The following is a 21,559-nucleotide window of genomic DNA, read 5'->3' as shown; positions in this document are numbered from 1 at the left end:
TTGGGCCTTTCAAAACTATTATTCACAGTCATTAAGACAGTTCCAGGAAAAGCACCAAGGGACAGTGTGGGGCCCATTAGCCCCAGCTGCAAGATGGAACTGACAGCCGTGGACCACAGCGTCCCCTAGCTGCTGCCACCGGAACTGAGGCTCCCAGAGTCTCTACAGGGCTCTGCACAGAACCCCTGTCCAGGGCTCAGTCTTGGGACCAAGAAAGAGAAAGTGTTAGTCATTCAGTCGTGACTCTTTGTGACCCCATGGACTGTAGCACACCAGGTTCCTCTGTTCAGGGATTTTCCTGGCAAGTATATTGGAATGGGGTTGCCATTTCCATCTCCAGGGGATCTTCCAAACCCAGGGATCGAACTGGGGTCTCCTGCATTGCAGGCAGATTCTTTACCATCTGAGCCACCACGGAAGCCCCAGAAAGACAAAGAGGATGTAAGATTTTATGTGAACTAAGGGATAGTCTGATGGTCCCCAGCTGATGAGGGCACGAGGAGCAAGGGGGCAACAGAAGATGAGATGACTGAATGGCATCACTGACTCAATAGACATGAGTCTGAGCAAACTCTGGAAGATAGTGCAGGACACGGAAGCCTGGCATGTTGCAGTCTCTGTGGTCGCAGAGAGTCAGATACAACTGAGCAACTGGACAACAACCCCAGCTAGATGTGTTTGTCACTTGAGAATTTCTTCTCTTACCAAATAGAGGAGTCTTTCAACTGTGTTATCCCCTGGGGGTGGAATGAGGTAGACTTAAATCCACCTGAACAAAGAGATGTAAGAACAGATTGACGGATGGCCTCCTGCTTGGCAGCCGAGAACAAAGGCTTTATTGTATTCTCCACTGATCGTTATCCACATTTGCTCTTGATCAATCCCAGAGTTTGCCATCTTGACTTATTGCCGGGATATTTATTCTCTTCCAAACACTTCAGCCCCATGGCAGTAAGTGAGCAATTGTGACTGGGATCCAGGCATCTTGCAGACTTGGAGGCTGATGGCCGCAGAAGTAACAGAGAGACAGCAGCCTCGCTCTTCCTCTGGGTAGCAAACACCAGACAGACCCGCGGTGAGAAAAGCCCAAAAAAACCTTTCTTCTGAAAAACATTTTATTTATTTAAAATAGTTTCAGAACTGTTTATAACATATTTTGACAATTGTTCCTGATTTTCCTTATAGGGCTTGTTCCAAACCTTCAGAAATTCCTTTCCAGGGCTTTTGTACAGCAAGAGGCAAAACATTTCACATGAAGAATGTTGTCACTCTGGGGGTGGAGGGGGAGGAATGCAGGAAAGTCACTCACAGGGCTACAGACTACAGGTAGTACACGTAGTAAAGAATCCTCCTGCCAAGCAGGAGAGGTAGGTTCAATCCCTGGGTCAAAATGGCAACCCACTCCAGTATTCTTGCTTGCGAAATCCCATGGACAGAAGAACCTGGAAGGCTACAGTCCATGGGTTGCAAAGAGTCAGACATGACTGAGCACGCGGCGAGCACGCACGCGCACACACACACACACACACACACACACACGGAAATTCTCAAGTCTTGTCACTTTCGCTGACACCACATCCCTCCTGCCCCACCAAACAGTGTGAAGGGAGGCACACTTCCTTCTGAGCCATAATTATACTGTCAGGAATCCAAAGCAATCACTTTGCCTCTAAGCAGCTAGATTCGTTTTCTTAAAAGTGTAATGGAGCTCTTCTTTCCGTTCATGTACGGATATTTTTCAGCAATGTCTGTGATTTTAATTCCTATTCTTACCTACTTAACCATCCCTGGTTTAACTGGGGTGTCCATTGGGGCACCGCTATACAGAAGTTAATTAGGTCTGAACAGAGACTGCAATGTGTGTAATATAACAGTTCTATAAAGATGTGCCTGGATTCGCGTTTGTAACTGATATGAGGAGCAGGAGGCACCACGTGGGTGGAAATTCCACCACATTTAATAATGTGAGAAGCAGATTTAGATAAAAGATAATTCAAGTGGCATTGGGAATATTTCTAGCTGTTATCTCCAATTTGTTTTCTAGCAATCTTCATATAATCTTATTTGGAGATGCAATATCTATTCCTCTGTCTAGATGCCTTAGTAAGTTTCCCTTTAGAGACATGTTCTTAGTTAAAAAGTCAGTGTTTTATCTTTTTATTGAAAGATACACAGTACAAAGAAAAACTGGCACTAACTCCAGATGTATTCATCAGAAACACAATCAGGCTATTATTTCAAAGACAAAGCTGAAATCCAAATGGATGTTCTACAGACCGACGCTTGCCAAGATGTGTTGAAACTCCTCAGAACATTACTCTGGACTGAAGTAGCGATGCCTGTGCTTGTCAAAAAGATAGAAAGTATGTAAAGGTGCATTTTTATTGGATTATTTCTTAAACACAGGTAGTAAAATGATTGTGCTGTGTGCTTAGTCATGTCAGTTGTGTCCAACTCTATGCAACCTCTGGACTGTAGCCTGCTAGGCTCCTCAGCCCATGGGATTCTCCAGGCAAGAATACTGGAGTGGGTTGCCATGCCCTCCTCCAGGGTATCTTCCCAACCCAGGAAATGAACCTGCGTCTCTTGTGTCTCCTGCACTGAGCAGGCAGATTCTTTACCAACTGTGCCACCTGGGAAGCCCATTACTTACACCAGGCAGTGGATATGAGTGCATGAGAGAGATTTTAAATCCACCACCACTCCATGAGCCAGTGCTTCAATCTCATTTTCAGAACTTCTGAGTCATTCATTTCAAGGGAAACAAGCTATGCCATTTAAAAATTCAATTCGCTTTCCTACCATTGCTTTCCTCTGCTGCTTACACATTTTAAATGTTTTATTTGTACCAAACACAAACTCTGAAAAACAGAGTTTACTCTATGCATCACTTAAGAGAGAGAGCCTCAATCAAAAAACTACATTTTCTCACTCATTTTGGCAGCTTGATTTCTGGGAAGTGATCTCATCTAGGCTGGCTAATTACATGTCCTTAAGTATCTGGCATAAGATAATTGCTTTTTTCTGGTGTGTGGAATCCTTAGGACAGCAGCCTCTCACACTTGCTGTAAGTCTGAATGCCAAGTTTGCTACCAATTCATCTACTCACTCAACACATGCTTACTGAGAGCCTACTGGCTCCCAGGCACAAAAATGGAATTGAGTACCAAGTACTATGACCGAAATACTATGAAGGAAGCTTGACGTGGAGGATACAGTGGCGTTAATCTAAGGCTTCTCCTATCCTGGCTGGCTCTGAACCCCTCCAGCATGTGAGTGCTTCAAAGATAAAGTGAGGGACTTCTCTGGCGGTCCAGTGGTTAAGACTCCATGCTTTCTGTGCCCGGGAAACGGGTTCTATCTCTGGTCTAGGAAGATCCCACATGCTGCTCAGAGCAACTGAGCCCGTGCTCCACAACTACTGAGCCTGCATACTAGAGCCTGTGCTCCTCAACAGAGAAACACTGCAATGAGAAGCCTGAGCACCACCACTCGACAGAATCCCCCACTTGCCACAACTAGAGAAAGCCCACGCGGCACCAAAGACCCAGCATAAACAACAAAAAAAGACAGAGTGGGATCCTAGGCAAAGCAGCAAAGTCAAAGTGTTAGTCGCTCAGTCAGGCCCGATCCCTGACTGCAACCCCATGGACTGTAGCATGCCAGGTTCCTCTGTTCATGGAATTCTCCAGGCAAGAATACTGGAGTGGCTTCTCTGGGGCATCTTCCTGACCCAGGGGTCAAATCTAGGTCTCCCACATTGCAGGCGGATTCTTTACAGTCTGAGCACTTGTATCTATTCTTTTTCAAATTCTTTGATTGAGGTTAGTTAGTACAGAATATTGAGTAGAGTTCTCCATGATACACAGTAGGACCTTGTTGGTTACCTATTTTATATGTAGTAACATATACATGTCAGTCTGTGGGGCTTTTAAAAAAAAACAAAACATTTTAAAGGAAGATTCGGAATCTGCCTCCTCTCTTCATTATAATAACAGGGTCTGCCCTTCAGTGACAATAGTGTCTGTGAAGGGTGGGAGACGGGCCCCTCCAAATGACCTACACTTTCTTTTTCAGGATTTTAAGAAACTTGGGAAACTACCTTTGTTCTCTAACACTTGATAGTGTTGTCCTTGGGCTTTAAATGAAAAAGCAAAATGCATACGTATATGGTGTGTGGGGTGTGTGTGAGTGTCTGTGTTTGACTTTCTAGGTGTCACTCAGAGCAAACCCCACAACAACACACTCTAAGATCCCAAGGTGAGGTGATTAGCCAGGCTACATCCATGTGCGTGATATTCCTGCAGACACCGATTCTCTATAATGTGCTGCACCAGCTGGGGACCTTGTAACTGCACACTCAAACCGTATACCATCAGACTGTCTGGACAGGGGCTTCGGGAGCTGTGCATTTATTTAACAGGTGCCCCATTGAGGTTAACACCCTCCTGTGAGAGAGTCACTGCTCTAAGCTATGGTTATACGTATGCATATTCAGTTCAGGTATTTCAATTTTAGATACTGAGGATAAGAAAGGATATAGGCACAGCCAAATTTTCTCCTATGTTTCTTGCATTAACTAAGTAACTGGGGCAAAAAGTCTTATCTTGCACTCCCACTACACACACACACACACACACACACAAGTCATCTTTATGCTCTCAGCTTCTAAATTTGTTTCCAAGTTGACAAGCACGTGAAGCCTTACCTGAGGGAGGCTCTGATTCCTTAGTTGAGGCTTGCAATCACATAGCATCCAACAGCTAAGGTTTACTTCTCCTAAATCAAAAACAAACTTTCTTTTCAAATACTGGGAATAGTTAACACATTTCTTTGTAGGCTACTGTGGCTCAGAAACTCTGCAGATAATTATCACCAGTGTTGCAAATGAAGACTGTCTGAATGTGTGCTTTTGACCAACCAGTTCCTTCAATGGGTAGTAGTTAGAGGTCTCCAACTGACTCCCAACTCTTGAATACATTTATTTGAAAATTATACTGTCATTTATTTGAAAGTTATTGATTTGAAAATTTATACTATCTTACATTTATGGTAAACTGCATGCACACTTATGGGAATAAACTAGTGAAAGAGAATCAAGATTAAAATCCAGAAAAAGAATAAAAATGAAGTGTCCATCTCACTTAGGATCTTCATTTTCTTTTCCTTCCACTAATGATCCACTTCCTATGTCCACATGTAACAGTGATGCTCAGCAAAGTGCCCTATATCACTCCAAAAATATTGCTACTGTCCTTTGGACAGAAGGGGGCTTTCCTGGGTGGCTCAGATGGTAAAGAATTCACCTGCAATGCAGGAGACCCAGGTTCAATCCCTGGGTCAAGATCCCCTGGAGAAGAGCATGGCTACCCACTCCAGTATTCTTGCCTGGAGAATTCCATGGACAGAGGAGCCTGGCGGGTTACAGTCCATGGGGTCACAAAGATTCAGACACAACTGAACAACTAACACTTTGGACAGAAAATCTCTTCCTCCTCACCTCTCCTACCCTCCACTGCTTCTCTCTTCCCATAAATGTTACCCCCACATGGAATGCAGTGAATCCATCGCAGTAATCCAACTGAGAAATAGCGAGGGACTGAATAAAGGCAGCGAAGATGGGGAAAGAAGGAAGTGACAAAGTCAGGAAACATCAGAAAGGTGGAACCCCTAGGGTGTAGTGATGAATGGGAATAAGAGATTCAGGAAGATGGAGGGGGTCACAGATAACACATAAGTTTCTGATTTGAATTCCAAGACAACAGAGCTGCAAAATCATGGCTCCAGGGATCAAGGAGGTAAAACATATTAGTAAAACGGGTGGGGATGGGATGGACTTCCCTGGTGGTCCTGTGGTTAAGACTCCCGGAGGTTTGATCTTTGGTCAGGGAACTAGATCCTGCGTGCTGCAACTAAGATCCAGGACAGCTGAAAAAATAAAAAGGTGAGAGGTCAGAATGGTGAAAATGATGGGAGAGAAGAGAGGGTACATAAAGGGAGCAGCCCCACCTTGTTCCAACCAGTTGCTGCCATTGTAGAACAAAGACCAGCACCTTCTGTACCTTCCAGTTTTCAAGACAACCCCAAAAATCTCAGTTTTCCTACAAAAACTCTGAATTTAAAATCAGGAAAGTTAATTTTTAATAAGTTGTTCGTTTTTATTGTAAAATGTGGATTTTTAAAAAATTTTAGAAATACCATACCAATAAAATAAAATCTAGGTGAGGAGGTGTCTAGATATACCCAAGTTTCCAGTTTTGAGTCTCCAAAATAGATGGTACTGCAACCCACCAAGACAAGAAAGCTTTCTTTCTCTAAATGATGGATTCTAGATGCCTCTGATTCTTCTCTTCTGCCTCTAAGCCTCCTTGCAAGCTTGAGATCTTACTACTCTGTGATTGTTGTCATGGCCCCGAGCAGCACCAGCTCCCTACACTCTACATCTGTGTGCAATTCTGTTGCTTTAGGATGAGCCATTCCCTCTCTTTTTTCTCTTCTTATTAGACTTCTCTCCTGAGATAACATAATCTAGGATGTGATTTGACATTTATCTTGTTAAGATGAACAATGAATAATTTGGATGCCAATCAAGTGTAGAAAAAGTCCACATTTTTCAAATCAGTCAAGTAACTGTCAAATCACTTCATTCTACTTTTCAGATATAGTTCAAGCTATGAGATTCCCCAGAGTTTTAAATTCTGAGTGCTTTTTAATGGTCTTTTGAAAACTAAACCAAAATGAACTTGATCTTGAAAGTGATACTCTTACTCAAAAAACTTATATTGAGGCCTATTAAATATAAGTCCCTGCGCCTACACATAGGAATTGAACAGTGTGAAGTCACCTACAAGCTAGGAGCTGAGAAATGAACTATCAATTATAATCTAAGGCAGAATAACATCAGGTTAGAACCTATAAGGGGCTTTCCAGGTGGCTCAGTGGTAAAGAATCTGCCTGCCAGTGCAGAAGACACAGGTTCGATCCCCTGGAGTAGGAAGTGGCAACCACTCCAGTATTCTTGCCTGAAAAATTCCATGGACAGAGGAGCCTGGGGGGCTACAGTCCATGGTGTTGCAAAGAGTCAGACACTACTGAGCAACTAAGAAGCACAGAGCCCGATAAGGTTTGTTCCTCTACGGGAAAAGGATCTTAAAAAGAGTGGATATAGAACTGATTCACTATGCTGTACACTTAAAATTAGCACAACATTTTAAATCAACTATACTCCGATAAAAGTAGAAAATAAAAAGTTTGTTCCTTTTTAAGAAAAATCAAACAACTGGAAAATAAACTATAAAATAACACCATTTGAAAGAGATCAAAATGTATGAAATAAATGGAAAGATATGCCAAGCTCATGGACTGGGAGACAGAGTTGTTAAGGTGTCACTTCTCCCAAAACTAATCTACAGATTTAATCAGTCCAATCAAAATCCCAACACGCTTTTCTGTAGAAATTGATGAACTGATTTTAAAATGTACGTGGAAATGAGAAGAACTGTAATGGATAACACAATTAGGAAAAAGCTAAAGAAAAGTTGGAGAATTTGTTTTATTTCAAGATTTAATATAAAGCTACAGTAGTCAAGGCAGTGTGGAATGTTAGCACCATACTGATCGGTGGAACAAAGAATAGAACACAGAATTCAGAAATAGAGCCACAATTTTATGTCAATTGATTTTTAACTAAGTTTCCAGAATAATTCAATGGGAAAAGAATAGTCTTTTCAATAAATAGTGCTGGAACATTATATATATAGTTTGAAAAACATTTTACTTTAAACCTTATCATCAGTTCAGTTCAGTTCAGTTGCTCAGTCGTGTCCGACTCTTTTCGAACCCATGAATAGCAGCACGCCAGGCCTCCCTGTCCATCACCAACTCTCGGAGTTCACTCAAACTCATGTCCATCGAGTCAGTGATGCCATCCAGCCATCTCATCCTCTGGCGTCCCCTTCTCTTCCTGCCCCCAATCCCTCCCAGCATCAGAGTCTTTTCCAATGAGTCAACTCTTCACATGAGGTGGCCAAAGTACTGGAGTTTCAGCTCTAGCATCATTCCTTCCAAAGAAATCCCAGGGCTGATCTCCTTCAGAATGGACTGGTTGGATCTCCTTGCAGTCCAAGGGACTCTCAAGAGTCTTCTCCAACACCACAGTTCAAAAGCATCAATTCTTTGGTGCTCAGCCTTCTTCACAGTCCAACTCTCACATCCATACATGACCACAGGAAAAACCATAGCCTTGACTAGACGAACCTTTGTTGGCAAAGTAATGTCTCTGCTTTTGAATATGCTATCTAGGTTGGTCATAACTTACCTTCCAAGGAGTAAGCGTCTTTTAATTTCATGGCTGCAGTCACCATCTGCAGTGATTTTGGAGCCCAAAAAATAAAGTCTGACACTGTTTCCACTGTTTCCCCATCTATTTCCCATAAAGTGATGGGACCAGATGCCATGATCTTCATTTTCTGAATGTTGAGCTTTAAGCCAACTTTTTCACTCTCCTCTTTCACTTTCATCAAGAGGCTTTTTAGCTCCTCTTCACTTTCTGCCATAAGGGTGGTGTCATCTGCATATCTGAGGTTATTGATATTTCTCCCAGCAATCTTGATTCCGGCTTGTGTTTCTTCCAGTCCAGCGTTTCTCATGATGTACTCTGCATATAAGTTAAATAAGCAGGGTGAAAATATACAGCCTTGACGAACTCCTTTTCCTTTTTGGAACCAGTCTGTTGTTCCATGTCCAGTTCTAACTGTTGCTTCCTGGCCTGCATACAGATTTCTCAAGAGACAGATCAGGTGGTCTGGTATTCCCATCTCTTTCATAATTTTCCACAGTTTATTGTGATCCACACAGTCAAAGGCTTTGGCATAGTCAATAAAGCAGAAATAGATGTTTTTCTGGAACTCTGTTGATTTTTCCATGATCCAGCGGATGTTGGCAATTTGATCTCTGGTTCCTCTGCCTTTTCTAAAACCAGCTTGAACATCAGGAAGTTCACGGTTCACGTATTGCTGAAGCTTGGCTTGGAGAATTTTGAGCATTACTTTACTAGCATGTGAGATGAGTGCAATTGTGCAGTAGTTTGAGCATTCTTTGGCATTGCCTTTCTTTGGGATTGGAATGAAAACTGACCTTTTCCAGTCCTGTGGCCACTGCTGAGTTTTCCAAATTTGCTGGCATATTGAGTGCAGCACTTTCACAGCATCATCTTTCAGGATTTGAAATAGCTCAACTGGAATTCCATCACCTCCACTAGCTTTGTTCATAGTGATGCTTTCTAAGGCCCACTTGACTTCACATTCCAGGATGTCTGGCTCTAGGTCAGTGATCACACCATCGTGATTATCTGGGTCGTGAAGATCTTTTTTGTACAGTTCTTCTGTATATTCGTGCCATCTCTTCTTAATATCTTCTGCTTCTGTTAGGTCCATACCATTTCTGTCCTTTATCGAGCTCATCTTTGCATGAAATGTTCCCTTGGTATCATAGAGATTAGGAAGGGCCATAAAGGAGTCGGACCATTCTTCAACAGTCTTCACTGCCAAGATAGTTAGATAGAAATTGAGCATGGAGGAACATGATTACAGATTTAAGAAAGTACTCTTTTTAGCACTTCTTTAATATGGTAAAAGTCACATAATATAAAACATACTATTTTAACAATATTCAACTATAACAGTTTAGTGGCACTAAGTACATTCTCAGACTGTGCAACTCTCACCATATCTATCTCCCAAATTTTTCACCTTCCTAAACTGAAACTCTGTCACTGTTAAACACTAACTTCTCATTCACCCTCCCCACCTACTCCCCCCGCCAGTCCTTGGCATCTACCAATGTACTAAGAAAATGCTTATTTAAAAAAACAAGAAAAATAAGCAAGTTTTTATGCTTTATGAGAGTATATGAGGACTAAGAAGTAACAACTAAAACTAACAATACAAGAGAGAAAGCAGTAGTCGAAGACACAGGCTTCCTGAGGGTTAGGGGGATGCCCCATGCAAAATCAGAGACAATCTACATAAAAGAGGCAAGTACATTTGGAAGACACATGGCAAGAATCTAAAGGAGAACTTACCTTGGAGAATGTCTATTAATGAAGCCCGTGTGGTCCTCTAGGGGGATGATGGACTAGACTAATGATAAGAGATGATCCCAGAGGCTCCCATTCTGTCTTATTTCCACATCTTCTCTAGGGAGTATGAAGTTAAAAACACAAACATATTCTACATGAGGGACGAAATAATTTCTTCTCACCCCATCTCTAAGCAGATCTCCTGGGATGATCTAACTCCTTAGGGAGCTCACTGTGGGAGTGGGCATGGCAGTGAATGTGGTGGGCTCACGGGAGCCAATGCTCGAGCCTTCAGGCACATCTGGATGACCAGCTGCTTCCCCCAGTTCCCTCCAAGAGTGCTTAGGCAACCCCCTTCCTTCCTGCTTCACTCCCACTATCCCTCAGCCTAATCCATCAAGGCTTCCAAAGCAAGTCAATTCCTCATTCACACTGCCTGGCACTCTGACAGCTGTCTCCATCCACAGGCTCCTTCCTCCCTCTCTGCCTTGTCCTCTGGCTCTCCAACCTTTTCCACTTGTTCGAGGAACCCTGCCCTCCTGGGTAGCCTGTGAGTGTCCCAATCCAAACACGTCTACATCTTACCTCCTCTAATTGGCTCTGCCACACACAGAAGTGTTGAAGATTAATCTACAAAATCTATCCCAGATAAAACAACAATTGATGACTGTGCACGTCATGCCCAAGTCCTCTTTTCTAGCAATATCTTATAATGTTATGAAGCAGCTTGCTATCTGCAGGTATTATAAATTCCCCTATCTGTGTGATTTTTAATTTGGAGCACTAGATCCAGGTAGATAAACAGCCCATTTCCTTCAACCGTTATCAAAATGTTCACTTATTTTCTTTATCTGAACACTCCACTAAGGCAACCAAATTATAGCTTCAAAAATAAGAAGCCAAGAACATGACAATCCAGAAACTGAGAAGAATAAAAATAAATTCTACCTCAGAAATGCAATTTAACACAGCACAACAACAACAACAAAAAAAGGTCGTTAATAAAAATTGAATCCCTACACAGTATGTGTGTACACACATATTAGTTTTTCATTTAATCCATGCAACAAGATAGTGTGGTTCGTTTTGTTTTCCCCATTGTGCAGATGAGAAAAATAAGGTTTAGAGACTGACTTTCCCAAGTTTACACACTCAATAACAAAATGGAAATTAAAATTAGTATTTTGTGATCCTAAACTCTTAACAGCATAATAATTGTTCTCCTGCATGAAATTGTGTTTCTTGTTAGGTTCTAGGATTTCCACTGAGGTATTTCTTGGCATTGCTCTTCCACTAAATGTATAATCGGATAACAATCCTACAGTAGAAAAAAGACATATAATTTGACCTTACTGTTCTCCTTCAATTCCATTTTGTGCCACACAAGATCACTTCTCCTAGACTGATTTTCATGAGGTTCACATACATAAAAATAACATTTTTGTCTAAGCTCTAACATCTGAGAAATGGAGTATTTCCTGCCATATCTGTAAATAAGGATGTCATAGTCACCAGCAATTCCAGCCCCTCAGGGCACTCAGGAAGGAGAAAAATACCTGGAATCTAACAGCCATGATATTACAGCGACTTTCTATGGTGAGCCCAAGGGAGCTCAGGATGTGAAAAAACACAGGATACTGGCCCCAGAGAGTTGAGATGCTTATGAAAGGAATGATTTCAGTGAGCCCCGGACTCTTGCGTCTTCCTATACATAGAAAATTGTTCAATTCCTTAACTTGGGTTATCTGGTTTCCTTTAATTCACAATAATCTCTTGATGTTCAGGCTACCTGCCCTTTGTTGTAAAACATCTCTGTAATCTGACTCTTCCCATTGCCTCCTCGGAGCAGTTCTCTCAGGGTCACATGAGATGCTGTCTCTCAGACCTAAAGTCCTAAAAACTCCCAGTGAATAAAACATAACTCTCAACTTTCAGCTTGTGACTATTTTTTAAGTGCCATATTTTTTATGTCTATATACAACAAAGTAGATACCAAGAGAGTAATGTGTGAGAAGTGAGCATCTGCAGGGTTTAGCTCTTTCTCTATAAAATTTTATGACAACAGTTTGACTTCTGATGTCCACCCCACGAGCACACGAGCTATGGGTGATATAGCCACAAGAGGAACATGTTTTACAAAAACGACTTTCCTGAGGACCTATCATGTGTAAAGCTTGTGCTGTGGGTCGTATGCAGTGGGTCCCCTCCAGAGGTGGGGTACCTGGAGCCATAGATTTCATGTCAGTGATTTCTTGTTACCCAAAACCTGTTTTGATTTTCTCTTCTAGCATTGCCTCAATGGTGGAAACCGCCTCCTTGGTGGATGTCTTCATTCATTCAATTAATACTTTTGATCGCCTTTTCTTCAGGTCCTGCAGGTGGGATCTAGAATTTGATTTTGGCAACCGCCCAAAACAAATAAAAATCAAGTGATTAAATGCAGTTTAGATTCAAAGGGGCAATACAACTTTTTAATATGGCTAGTTCTCTGGAGTGGCTGTTAAATTCCTCCAATGCCAATTTCATTCCAAAGTCATTTCAAAAGTCAAACAGCCAAAGGATCTGTAGCTCTATCTTCTTTCAATCTGAGTCATAATGTGACTTGTTTTATTCATGGTCTAATTACCTGTGCTTAACACTAAAATGTGGCTTCCCCAATGCCTCAGTAGGTAAAGAATCCGCCTGCAACCCAAGAGACTCAGAAGACCCTGGTTCGATCTCTGGGTTGGAGAGATCCCTTGGAGGAGGAAACAGCAACCCATTCCAGTATTCTTGCCTGGGAATTCCCAATACTAAAATGTATATTTCCCTTCCTGGCCCTTTTAATATTTCCTCGTTGTCTTTCTCTCTCTCTTGCTCACTTTCTCTCTCTCTCTGTGATACATTTTCTATTATTTAAACTCAGTTTCAGGCAACTCTGTACCAGGTTCCTTTTTCTTCCAAGGGGTTTATTTTGCTTCCTGACTGTTTGAGGATGAGAATGTGCCAGCATTCATGCTCCTTAGAATGTGGATTTATTACATCACAAATCATCTTCCCAGGAACTTTGCTTACACCTCTCTGCAGGATGCTTTTTCTGCTCCAGACTGAAGAAAATGCTTTAGTAGTGGTCCTTCACAGCAACATGCCCAGCTCACAGAATCCTATCTCACAAAGCCCGCGCTTCACACTGTAACTGAAGAGGGGCAGGTCTGCCGTGCTCTGCCATGACTCCAAACATCAGAAGTGTGAGAATATGGTGCTTTTACTCTGAAACATTACACAATCCCCAGACCGAGGAACTGCCTTCTACCCCCTGCTGCTATTTTATTGCTACAGAAGAGAAGAGCAGAGAAACCAGTTTCCATAATAAAGTATGTGTGTTTGGGTGGTGGGAAGGGGAAGCAAGAAAAAGAACGGGCACCTGAATGATACGGTTCAACTTAAGCATCTTCCATCCTGGAAATGACAGGACACTGAGAGGACATTTTAAAATCCCTCCTTTGGGCTCCCAGAATACATAAGAACTGAGTAAAATACTACTTATCCTCAGGGTTTTACAAACCACATTTGTTGGTCTCTAGAATGACTCTCTTCTGTCTGATGTCAAGGACCTTAGGATTAGAAGGCAAGGTCTTGATCCTAACCTGGGAATCAGAATTCTCTGGGTTAGCTGCTTTAAGAGAAGGTTCTCTTCTCTTTTATTTTAGTCTGATTACAAGGGCAGCTTTTCTCCAGAAGATAACTGCAAAAATCTACTAGTTCCTGAAATATTTAAAGGATCATGAAAAGATGAATCCTTTGCAACCCTCTAGCAACTGTTCAAATACAAAAATGAACACAAAAATGTATGACCTGTAGCCCCAGGGTAGACAAGGAGAAGGCTGATTGGGGCACAAAAATAGACCCACCTGTCCCTACCTCATTCCTTCAGTTAATTGGTCAACACACATTTCATTCAGCACCATCTACACCCCAAGTACCCAGGCAGGTGCTGGGCATTCAATACCCTGCCCTACTCTTAGGGAATGGCCCTCGGTTTCCTTTCCTCTCTCTCCTGACATTTAAAAAGCCTCAGAGAGGACTTCCCTGGTTGCACAGTGGTTAAGAATCCACCTGCCAGTTCGGGAGGTTCAATCCCTGGTCCCAGAAGATCCCACATGCCTCGCAACAACTACTGAGCCACAATACTATAGCAACTATAGCCCTTGCTCTGCAACAAAAGAAGCCCCGGCTTGCTGCAACTAGAGAAAGCCAGTGCAACCAAAAATACATTAAACTATACATAAATATGCAGATGCAACAAGAGAAACTAACTCAGAGCAAACAGTAATTGTTCCAACTGAAACAAACCGAGTCTAATAGGGTGACGGGATTCTCCCTAGAGACGTGTGAGATGATCTGGTTCTGCCTGGTTATGTCTGGATGGTCATTTGGACGCTCTGAGCCTCGGTTTCCCATCTGCAGAATAAAGATTGAAATAACTTATCCCCAAGTTCCCTTTCAGTCTTCAGCTACTAATTTTCCAAGATTCCAAGGGGCCTTTGGGGGAATGCACCACATGGTGCAGTCTTTCACACCAGGGTCTCAGCCTCCAGTCTCCCGTTACGAGTTTCAAGTCTGTTCCTGAGTGATCCCAGGTATGCCTGTGCTAAGATACAGCAAGTATTCTCTCCCCTTAAGCCCGGATTGTCCGTGCAATCATTTCGCGCTGAGCACTGCTGTGTAGTTGCTGCCTTTCCAAACCCCAGGCAGCAGGGGGAACCCTCGTTCCTATTGGGTGAGTGGCTGGAGACATCACCAGCTCTCCACCAGCGTCCCTGTGAAAAGCCTAAAACGTCAAAGGGGAAGCGTCTTGCTTTTCTGGCTAGATGACAATCTGGCTCCTTAGGGCTGCCTAGGGCGTTCTGTTGTCTCAGCCCCGCGCCCCGCTTCCCCGCCGGGTGCGGGGCTGCCCCTGCCCTGGAGGCAGGCGGAGCGCGATGCTGCTCCGCGGGCACTCGTGTGCGTGTCCGCTGCTGGCGCGCTACTCTTCCCCGGTGCCCAGACCTACGCAGGAAAGCGCTGCCCTCTAGTGACCAGAGTGGAAGACGCAAAGCCGCCCGAGCTCGGAAGAGCGCTGTGGCGGCTGGCCACGCAAAGGTCTAAGGGCAGACGGCGCTTTGGCTGGGAAAGCACTGGGATACTTTCTCCTGCCAGCTTTGGGACTCCGTGATTTCCCTCTAGGACCAGGATTGATAGGTACATGGATGGATGAAAGGATGGATGGATGGAAAATGGGTGGGTGGAAGGATGGATAGTTGATGGATGGATGGATAAGTAAACAATAAACAAAAGATACGTTGATAGACAACCTAAAGACATATGGATGTCAGGATTAGAAGCACGTTCTTAAGGCTTGCTAAGGCTAAGTGCTTTGGTCCATTATTTCATTTGTGTCTCTCCGGAACACTATGGATAGCCTTCGGCCCTATTTTGTCCCATTACCTCTGTACCAATTTTCCAAATGGGGACACTGACAAGGTAAATGGTTGCATCTTGGTAATCTTCCGCAGAGCCAAGGTGGCGAGCGGGCCTCAGTTGAGAGACAGCCTGCGCCTCCGCCATCGGCGCTGCCCACCGCGCCCCCCTCCCAGTCAAGCCGAGGTACGCGCCCCAAGCGCGGGACGCCCTGGGCACCGAGTCCTCCCACCTCGCTCTCTCGCCATCACAGTCCCAGATTTTCCTCAGAAGATAACTGCAAAAATCTACTAGTTCCTGAAATGGATGGTCCTGGGACCATCCCAACCCCGTACCCCCTCTCACTGGCCTAAATCCCCCAGGACACTCTGGTCGGACAGAAAGTCGTTCCCGAAGCATGGGAACTTGGCAACCGCGTGCGCGCTTGGCAAGGGGGTCTCACTAATGCAAAAAGGAAAAGCGCCCTCCGGAGATGTTAAGATTCCCAGAAAGTTTCAGTCATTCCCTTAACCATTAACTGAGCGCCTACTACGCGCCTTACTGTCAGCAAGAAGTCTAGTGCGTTGGGGACAGATGGGTGGACAAGTGACGACATTCCGGACGGCTGCACCGGATGCCCACCCGGACGGCGGGGGCGCTCCAGGAGGAGGCGGGGCGGGGTAATCCCAGCACTTACTCCTAGGGTCTCCAGCACATTCCAGAATCTAAATCAATCTATCTACCCGCTAAACCCCCACCTGGGCTCTGATGCTAAGCGCGCTCCCCGGGGAAGGCAATTGCGGTGACTTCACGCGGGGGGACTTGATCTCATCGCACCCTCTCCCCAACTTTCCTAACTGCCTCGGTGTGTCACCCGGCCGAGGGGTGCGCAGCCACGCGGGTCCCCCCGCCCAGGCCGGGACCCCTCTTCCGGCGGGGGCGGTGCTCAGCCGGCGTAGGGCCTGCGTCAACAGCAGCCCGCCGGCGATTGGGGCGCGCTCGCCTCCTGCGCTCCCGGACGAATTATAAAGTGGCTCCTGCCGCCGCAGCCTGGACGGTGAGGGAGGCTGGCGAGGCCGGAGACCCGTCTCTGCGCTGCAGCCGCGGCGACGCCGAGGACCGCGAGAGTGAGGCCCGCCCGCTTTCCTGGCTCTCCCCTCGCCGAGAGTCGCCCCGGACCCGGTTTCCACGACCGACCTGCGTGCCCCGAACAGCGGCAACGTGAGTGAACTCGGCCGAAGCCCACCTTGCTGCGTGGGTTTGGGGCTCTCAGCCAGCTGCGTTTTATTCCTCGTTGCATTGCATGGGGTCTCCCAACTTTCTTCCGCTCCTTGTATGTGACCCGGGTCAATGTCGCCACTCCCCGGGCTCCCGGGCTCTCGAATTTGGTCTCCGTAGTCCCCTCCAGAATCCTGCCCTGCAGAGAGCCAGTGCCTGGGGCCGCCCCAGGCTCCGGGCCACAGGGACCACTCGGGAACCGAGAGGCGATCGGAGCGGTCCCCCGGGTGGGCGGGGGAGGGCAGGAAAGAGGGTCCCATGAGCTCTGGTTCGATGAAGCACCCTCACCCCAGTTGCGGCTGCCCGGCTCGGAGTCCTTCCCAGGGCCCCGCTGAGCGCGCGGACAGACTCGAAGCTCTGTGCGCTCTCCCCGCAGCCCATGGCGCGGTTCCTGGGACTCTGCACTTGGCTGCTGGCGCTCGGCCCCGGGCTCCTGGCGACCGTCAGGGCAGAATGCAGCCAGGACTGCGCCACGTGCAGCTACCGCCTGGCGCGCCCGACTGACCTCAACCCGCTGGTGAGTGTTCCGCGCGGTGCGGGAGCAGCTAACCCGGACCCTGCGCGCACAGCCCGGGCCCGCCGTGCTCACAGTCGGCGCCGACCCCAGGTGACCCAGGTGTCCCGACTGCTCCCCGAACGCTGACCAAGGTCCCGATTTGGCTCTGAGTTTCGGGTCCCCGCGACTAGCTAGGGACCGAAAGGGCGGCGATGTCGTCGCGCAAACCTTGTTCGTTTTCACCCCGGGGAGGTGGGCGCCCCGCTGGTGCGCGCTCTCTCTCTCTCTCTTCAGGACCTCGGAGAGCACCGGCTGTCCCCATCACCTGCCCCAGGGAAGATGCTCAGTCACCCACCTGCTCACAAAGCCCACCTAGGGCCCCTTCCGCACACAAGCATCAACCCATCCTTCCCGCAAATAACAGTTTTTTAAGTGATAATCTCGCCGTCTTTCTTTGAATTTCATTTCTCTAGCCCTTTTAACCTTAGGTCTCTCAGACCATGACCCTCACTTGTGGGTAGGGGTGGGGCGGGGGGCGCGGGGACGGGACGGTGTGGATAAAGAGGAGGCAGGGAGAATGCAGTGGACAGGAGAGATGGGTCGGGGACTGTTCTACAGGTGAGTCCCCCTGAAATTCAACTTCTGTTCTGCCTAGAAGGTACTATCGTTAATAGTACATTTTATTAATTAAACTAGTAAGACAACAGTTTAATTTGGCTGTGAAAGGAGCACAGAGAGTCCAAAGAGGTGGCCTATGATGCAAAGATAAATTATACAGGGGCTTGGTGTTGTTGGGAGAAATGAATCTAAGTTCAAAAGAACTGTCATTCTAATGGTAATCCGATGCTCCTAAATCACTCTTGCTGCCCCCAGGGACTCAGAATCGCTGAAGTGGGGGCCCAAGAAGCTTCATTTTAACTAGCTCCCCCAAGGGTTCATTTGCCCTGTCTCAATTTGTTGAGATTCTGTGATGACTTAAAAAGTTAGGCAGAGCATATGTATTAATCCAGAGTCAAGTGCCTTTCCAGACCTTCTGAAGCAATTCTCTTACCTAGATGCGCAAAACAGGGAAAATCACTAAGGGAAGGATTCTACAGAACCCAAGACAGTATGTTTCAGGTTAAATGTTTGTTTGTTCCATTTGGATTGCGCCATCCTCTCCATTTGACAAATAGGCCTTATATTTAAACTCTGAGAAAAAATGTTGCGTCTTTAGTAGAGGTGACAATCCCCAGCATCCATATTTTTCTTTCTTATTTGTGTTTTACTGATTGGTTTTCTCTTGGGATTTGCATATAGGATAGTTATTTTGTCTGTGACAAATGGCTTGTTAACCACTATATTGTTAGAATTACAGCAGCTCTGAAATTTTAGCTTGGATGAAAAAGACAAATTAAAAAAAAAAAAAACAGGAAGAAAAAGAAAAGATACATGAGAAATAAGCTTGCCTAGCTAGAATTATGTAGTAAAATCAAGTAACAAATAATTGTGGAATTTGCACCATGTGAAAGACGCTTGCACTTCATTCTATGATGGATTAAAAAATAATGAGCAGCCATGCCATGACTGATGTCCAAACTGAATTTACTCTCCAACACAAAGTATGATAAATAATACAAAAAATGTATAGATGGCTGTAGGAATATCAGTTTCCCAGGTGGATATTACCTTCCCAGTGGCAGGTAAATCGCCTGCCAATGCAGGAGATGCAATTTCAATCCCTGGGTCAGAAGATGCCCTGGAGGAGGAAATGGCAGCCTACTCCAGTATTCTTGCCTGGGAAATCTCATGGACAGAGGAGCCTGGCGGGTTACAGTTCATGGGGTTACAAAGAGTCCAACATAACTGAGCATGAGAGAGAGAGGCTGTAAGATATAAATTAATATCACTTCTGTACTAATGACTGTTATTCTAGTTATTTGCCATTATTTGTTTTAAGGAATGCCAATATTAAAATAACCTTTTGGTAATAGTATACAAAATATTCAACATAAATTTTTGGCAAATGGAGTGTTTGAATTTCACTTTAGGATGGAAATAGTCTTGAAATCTGAACATCTTAAATTTTTAATAATGGTTAGTTTTCTTAATCAGAGGTCAAAAATAAAATAGCACCATTATTTTTATTAGATCTGTAGATTTTTATTTGTGCATGTGTTTAATTTTCTTAGACACAAAACTTAAATAATTAGTAAGAGCTGATTAACTATATACCAGAATTTTGTTGCACTAATAAAATGCTTTTCTTTGTGAAAAATGATATGTATATATTTCATATTAAGTAATATACCAATATATTTTAAATCTCAAGAAAAGGCCTAGTTTTTATGTCTAAATCAAGAGTTAGTAACTGAGTTCTATAAGTAGAACCATAAAAAACTGAAATGCTAAGAAAAATATAGGTTAAAATTGGGTGGGAAAATATCTTTACAATATAGCAATAGTACAGCATAGTACAATCTATTAAAATTCGAAGACAAATTCTAATTTGATTCAGTTAGTTCTCCACAATCTCCCCTTCTGATTTTCCTTCGATCTGCCTGTTCAGTACAACAAAAAGTTGTAAGAAAAATGAGATTATTAAGTGGGAGTTTCTTCATCAAAGCAAGCATAGAGTGGCCCGGTGGGGCGGGCGGTGGGGGCTGAAAATGTGTTCACTGAGTGAAATCAGAAAAGCCTCTTCTGTCATTAAATCGATTATTTCCCCAGGCTTGCACTCTGGAATGTGAGGGGAAACTACCTTCTCTCAAGACCTGGGAAACCTGCAAGGAGCTTCTGCAGCTGACCAAACTAGAACTTCCTCCAGATGCCACCAGTGCCCTCAGCAAACAGGAGGAGAGCCACCTGCTTGCTAAGAAGTACGGGGGCTTCATGAAACGGTATGGGGGCTTCATGAAGAAAATGGATGAGCTGTACCCCCTGGAAGTGGAAGAAGAGGCAAATGGAGGTGAGGTCCTTGGCAAGAGATATGGGGGCTTCATGAAGAAGGATGCAGAGGAAGATGACGGCCTGGGCAACTCCTCCAACCTGCTCAAGGAGCTGCTGGGAGCCGGGGACCAGCGAGAGGGGAGCCTCCACCAGGAGGGCAGTGATGCTGAAGACGTGAGCAAGAGATACGGGGGCTTCATGAGAGGCTTAAAGAGAAGCCCCCACCTAGAAGATGAAACCAAAGAGCTGCAGAAGCGATACGGGGGTTTCATGAGAAGAGTGGGTCGTCCAGAGTGGTGGATGGACTACCAGAAAAGGTACGGTGGCTTCCTCAAGCGCTTCGCCGAGCCCCTACCCTCCGAGGAAGAAGGCGAAAGTTACTCCAAGGAAGTTCCTGAAATGGAGAAAAGATATGGAGGATTTATGAGATTTTAATCCCCTTTCCCATCAGTGACCTGAAGCCCCAGCAAGCCTTCCTCTGCCCCCAGTGAAAGACTGCTGCGCTGGTGTGTTGTATTGTCCCGTGTCGCTTGCATTATATAGTTGACTTGAGAGTCCAGATAATTAACTATACAACCTGAAAGCTGTGATCCCAGGTTCTGTGTTCTGAGAATCTTTAAGCTTTTAAATATTGGTCTGTTGCAGCTGTCTTGTTTCCATGCTCAGTTTTTGTTATCACTTTGTCCTTTATTTTTGACACAATGCCAATAAATGCCTACTTGTGTGTAGATATAATAAACCCATTACCCCAACTGCATAACATTCTTAAGTTTCTTCTCCTTCAGAGGTCTCATTTGCCCTTCAGTTTCCCCAGCAAATCGCAAACTCAGAGACAGTGAAACCATTTGATTTTGACAGAAGCATTACTGGTCCCCTCCTCTTCCTACAGCCAAACCTGTAAAAACATTTTTCATTTGATTCCTTATATTCGAAATGTTGGGCTTACCTGGTGGTTCAGCAGTAAAGAATCCACCTTCCAGTGCAGGAGATGTGGGTTCAATCCCTGGGTCGGGAAGATCTCCCTGCAAGAGGAAATGGCAACCCACTCAGTATTCTTGCCTGGGAAATCCAATAAATAGAGGAGCCTGGTGGGCTACAGTCCATGGGGTCACAGAGTCAGACACGACTTGGCAACTGAAACAACAACAACAATATGAAATCAAAGATGAGTGAAGACACTGAAGGAAAACACAATGCATTGTGACTCTCATTTCTGGAATTCACATCCATAAAGAACACCAAAGCCTAACCAACTATGCCCTTATGTATAAGAAAATCTACATTTTACATTCAGATGTGTGTGTCTCTTTTCTTCAGCAAAGTATTTTAGAAGTTAATAAAAAAAAAAAAAAAAAGATAAT

General features: G+C 44.8%; 1 protein-coding gene and 1 pseudogene across 1 annotated transcript; both read left to right on the top strand.

Moving 5' to 3' along the window:
- Positions 1-15,811, top strand: part of LOC133260171 (translation initiation factor eIF-2B subunit alpha-like) — a 194,339-nt pseudogene extending 178,528 nt beyond the window's left edge.
- An 821-nt stretch (positions 15,812-16,632) lies between these two features.
- On the top strand, positions 16,633-20,958 carry PENK (proenkephalin). The gene is made up of 3 exons (XM_061438786.1): positions 16,633-16,717; positions 17,151-17,291; positions 19,980-20,958. The coding sequence occupies exons 2-3, from the start codon at positions 17,154-17,156 to the stop codon at positions 20,631-20,633; spliced, it is 792 nt and encodes a 263-aa protein (XP_061294770.1). The 5' UTR covers positions 16,633-16,717; positions 17,151-17,153; the 3' UTR covers positions 20,634-20,958.
- The last annotated feature ends 601 nt before the right edge of the window (positions 20,959-21,559 follow it).

Source organism: Bos javanicus, chromosome 14, assembly GCF_032452875.1.
Source record: "Bos javanicus breed banteng chromosome 14, ARS-OSU_banteng_1.0, whole genome shotgun sequence".
Classification (NCBI taxonomy): Eukaryota; Metazoa; Chordata; class Mammalia; order Artiodactyla; family Bovidae; genus Bos; species Bos javanicus.
This window is presented reverse-complemented; position numbering and strand designations above follow the sequence as displayed.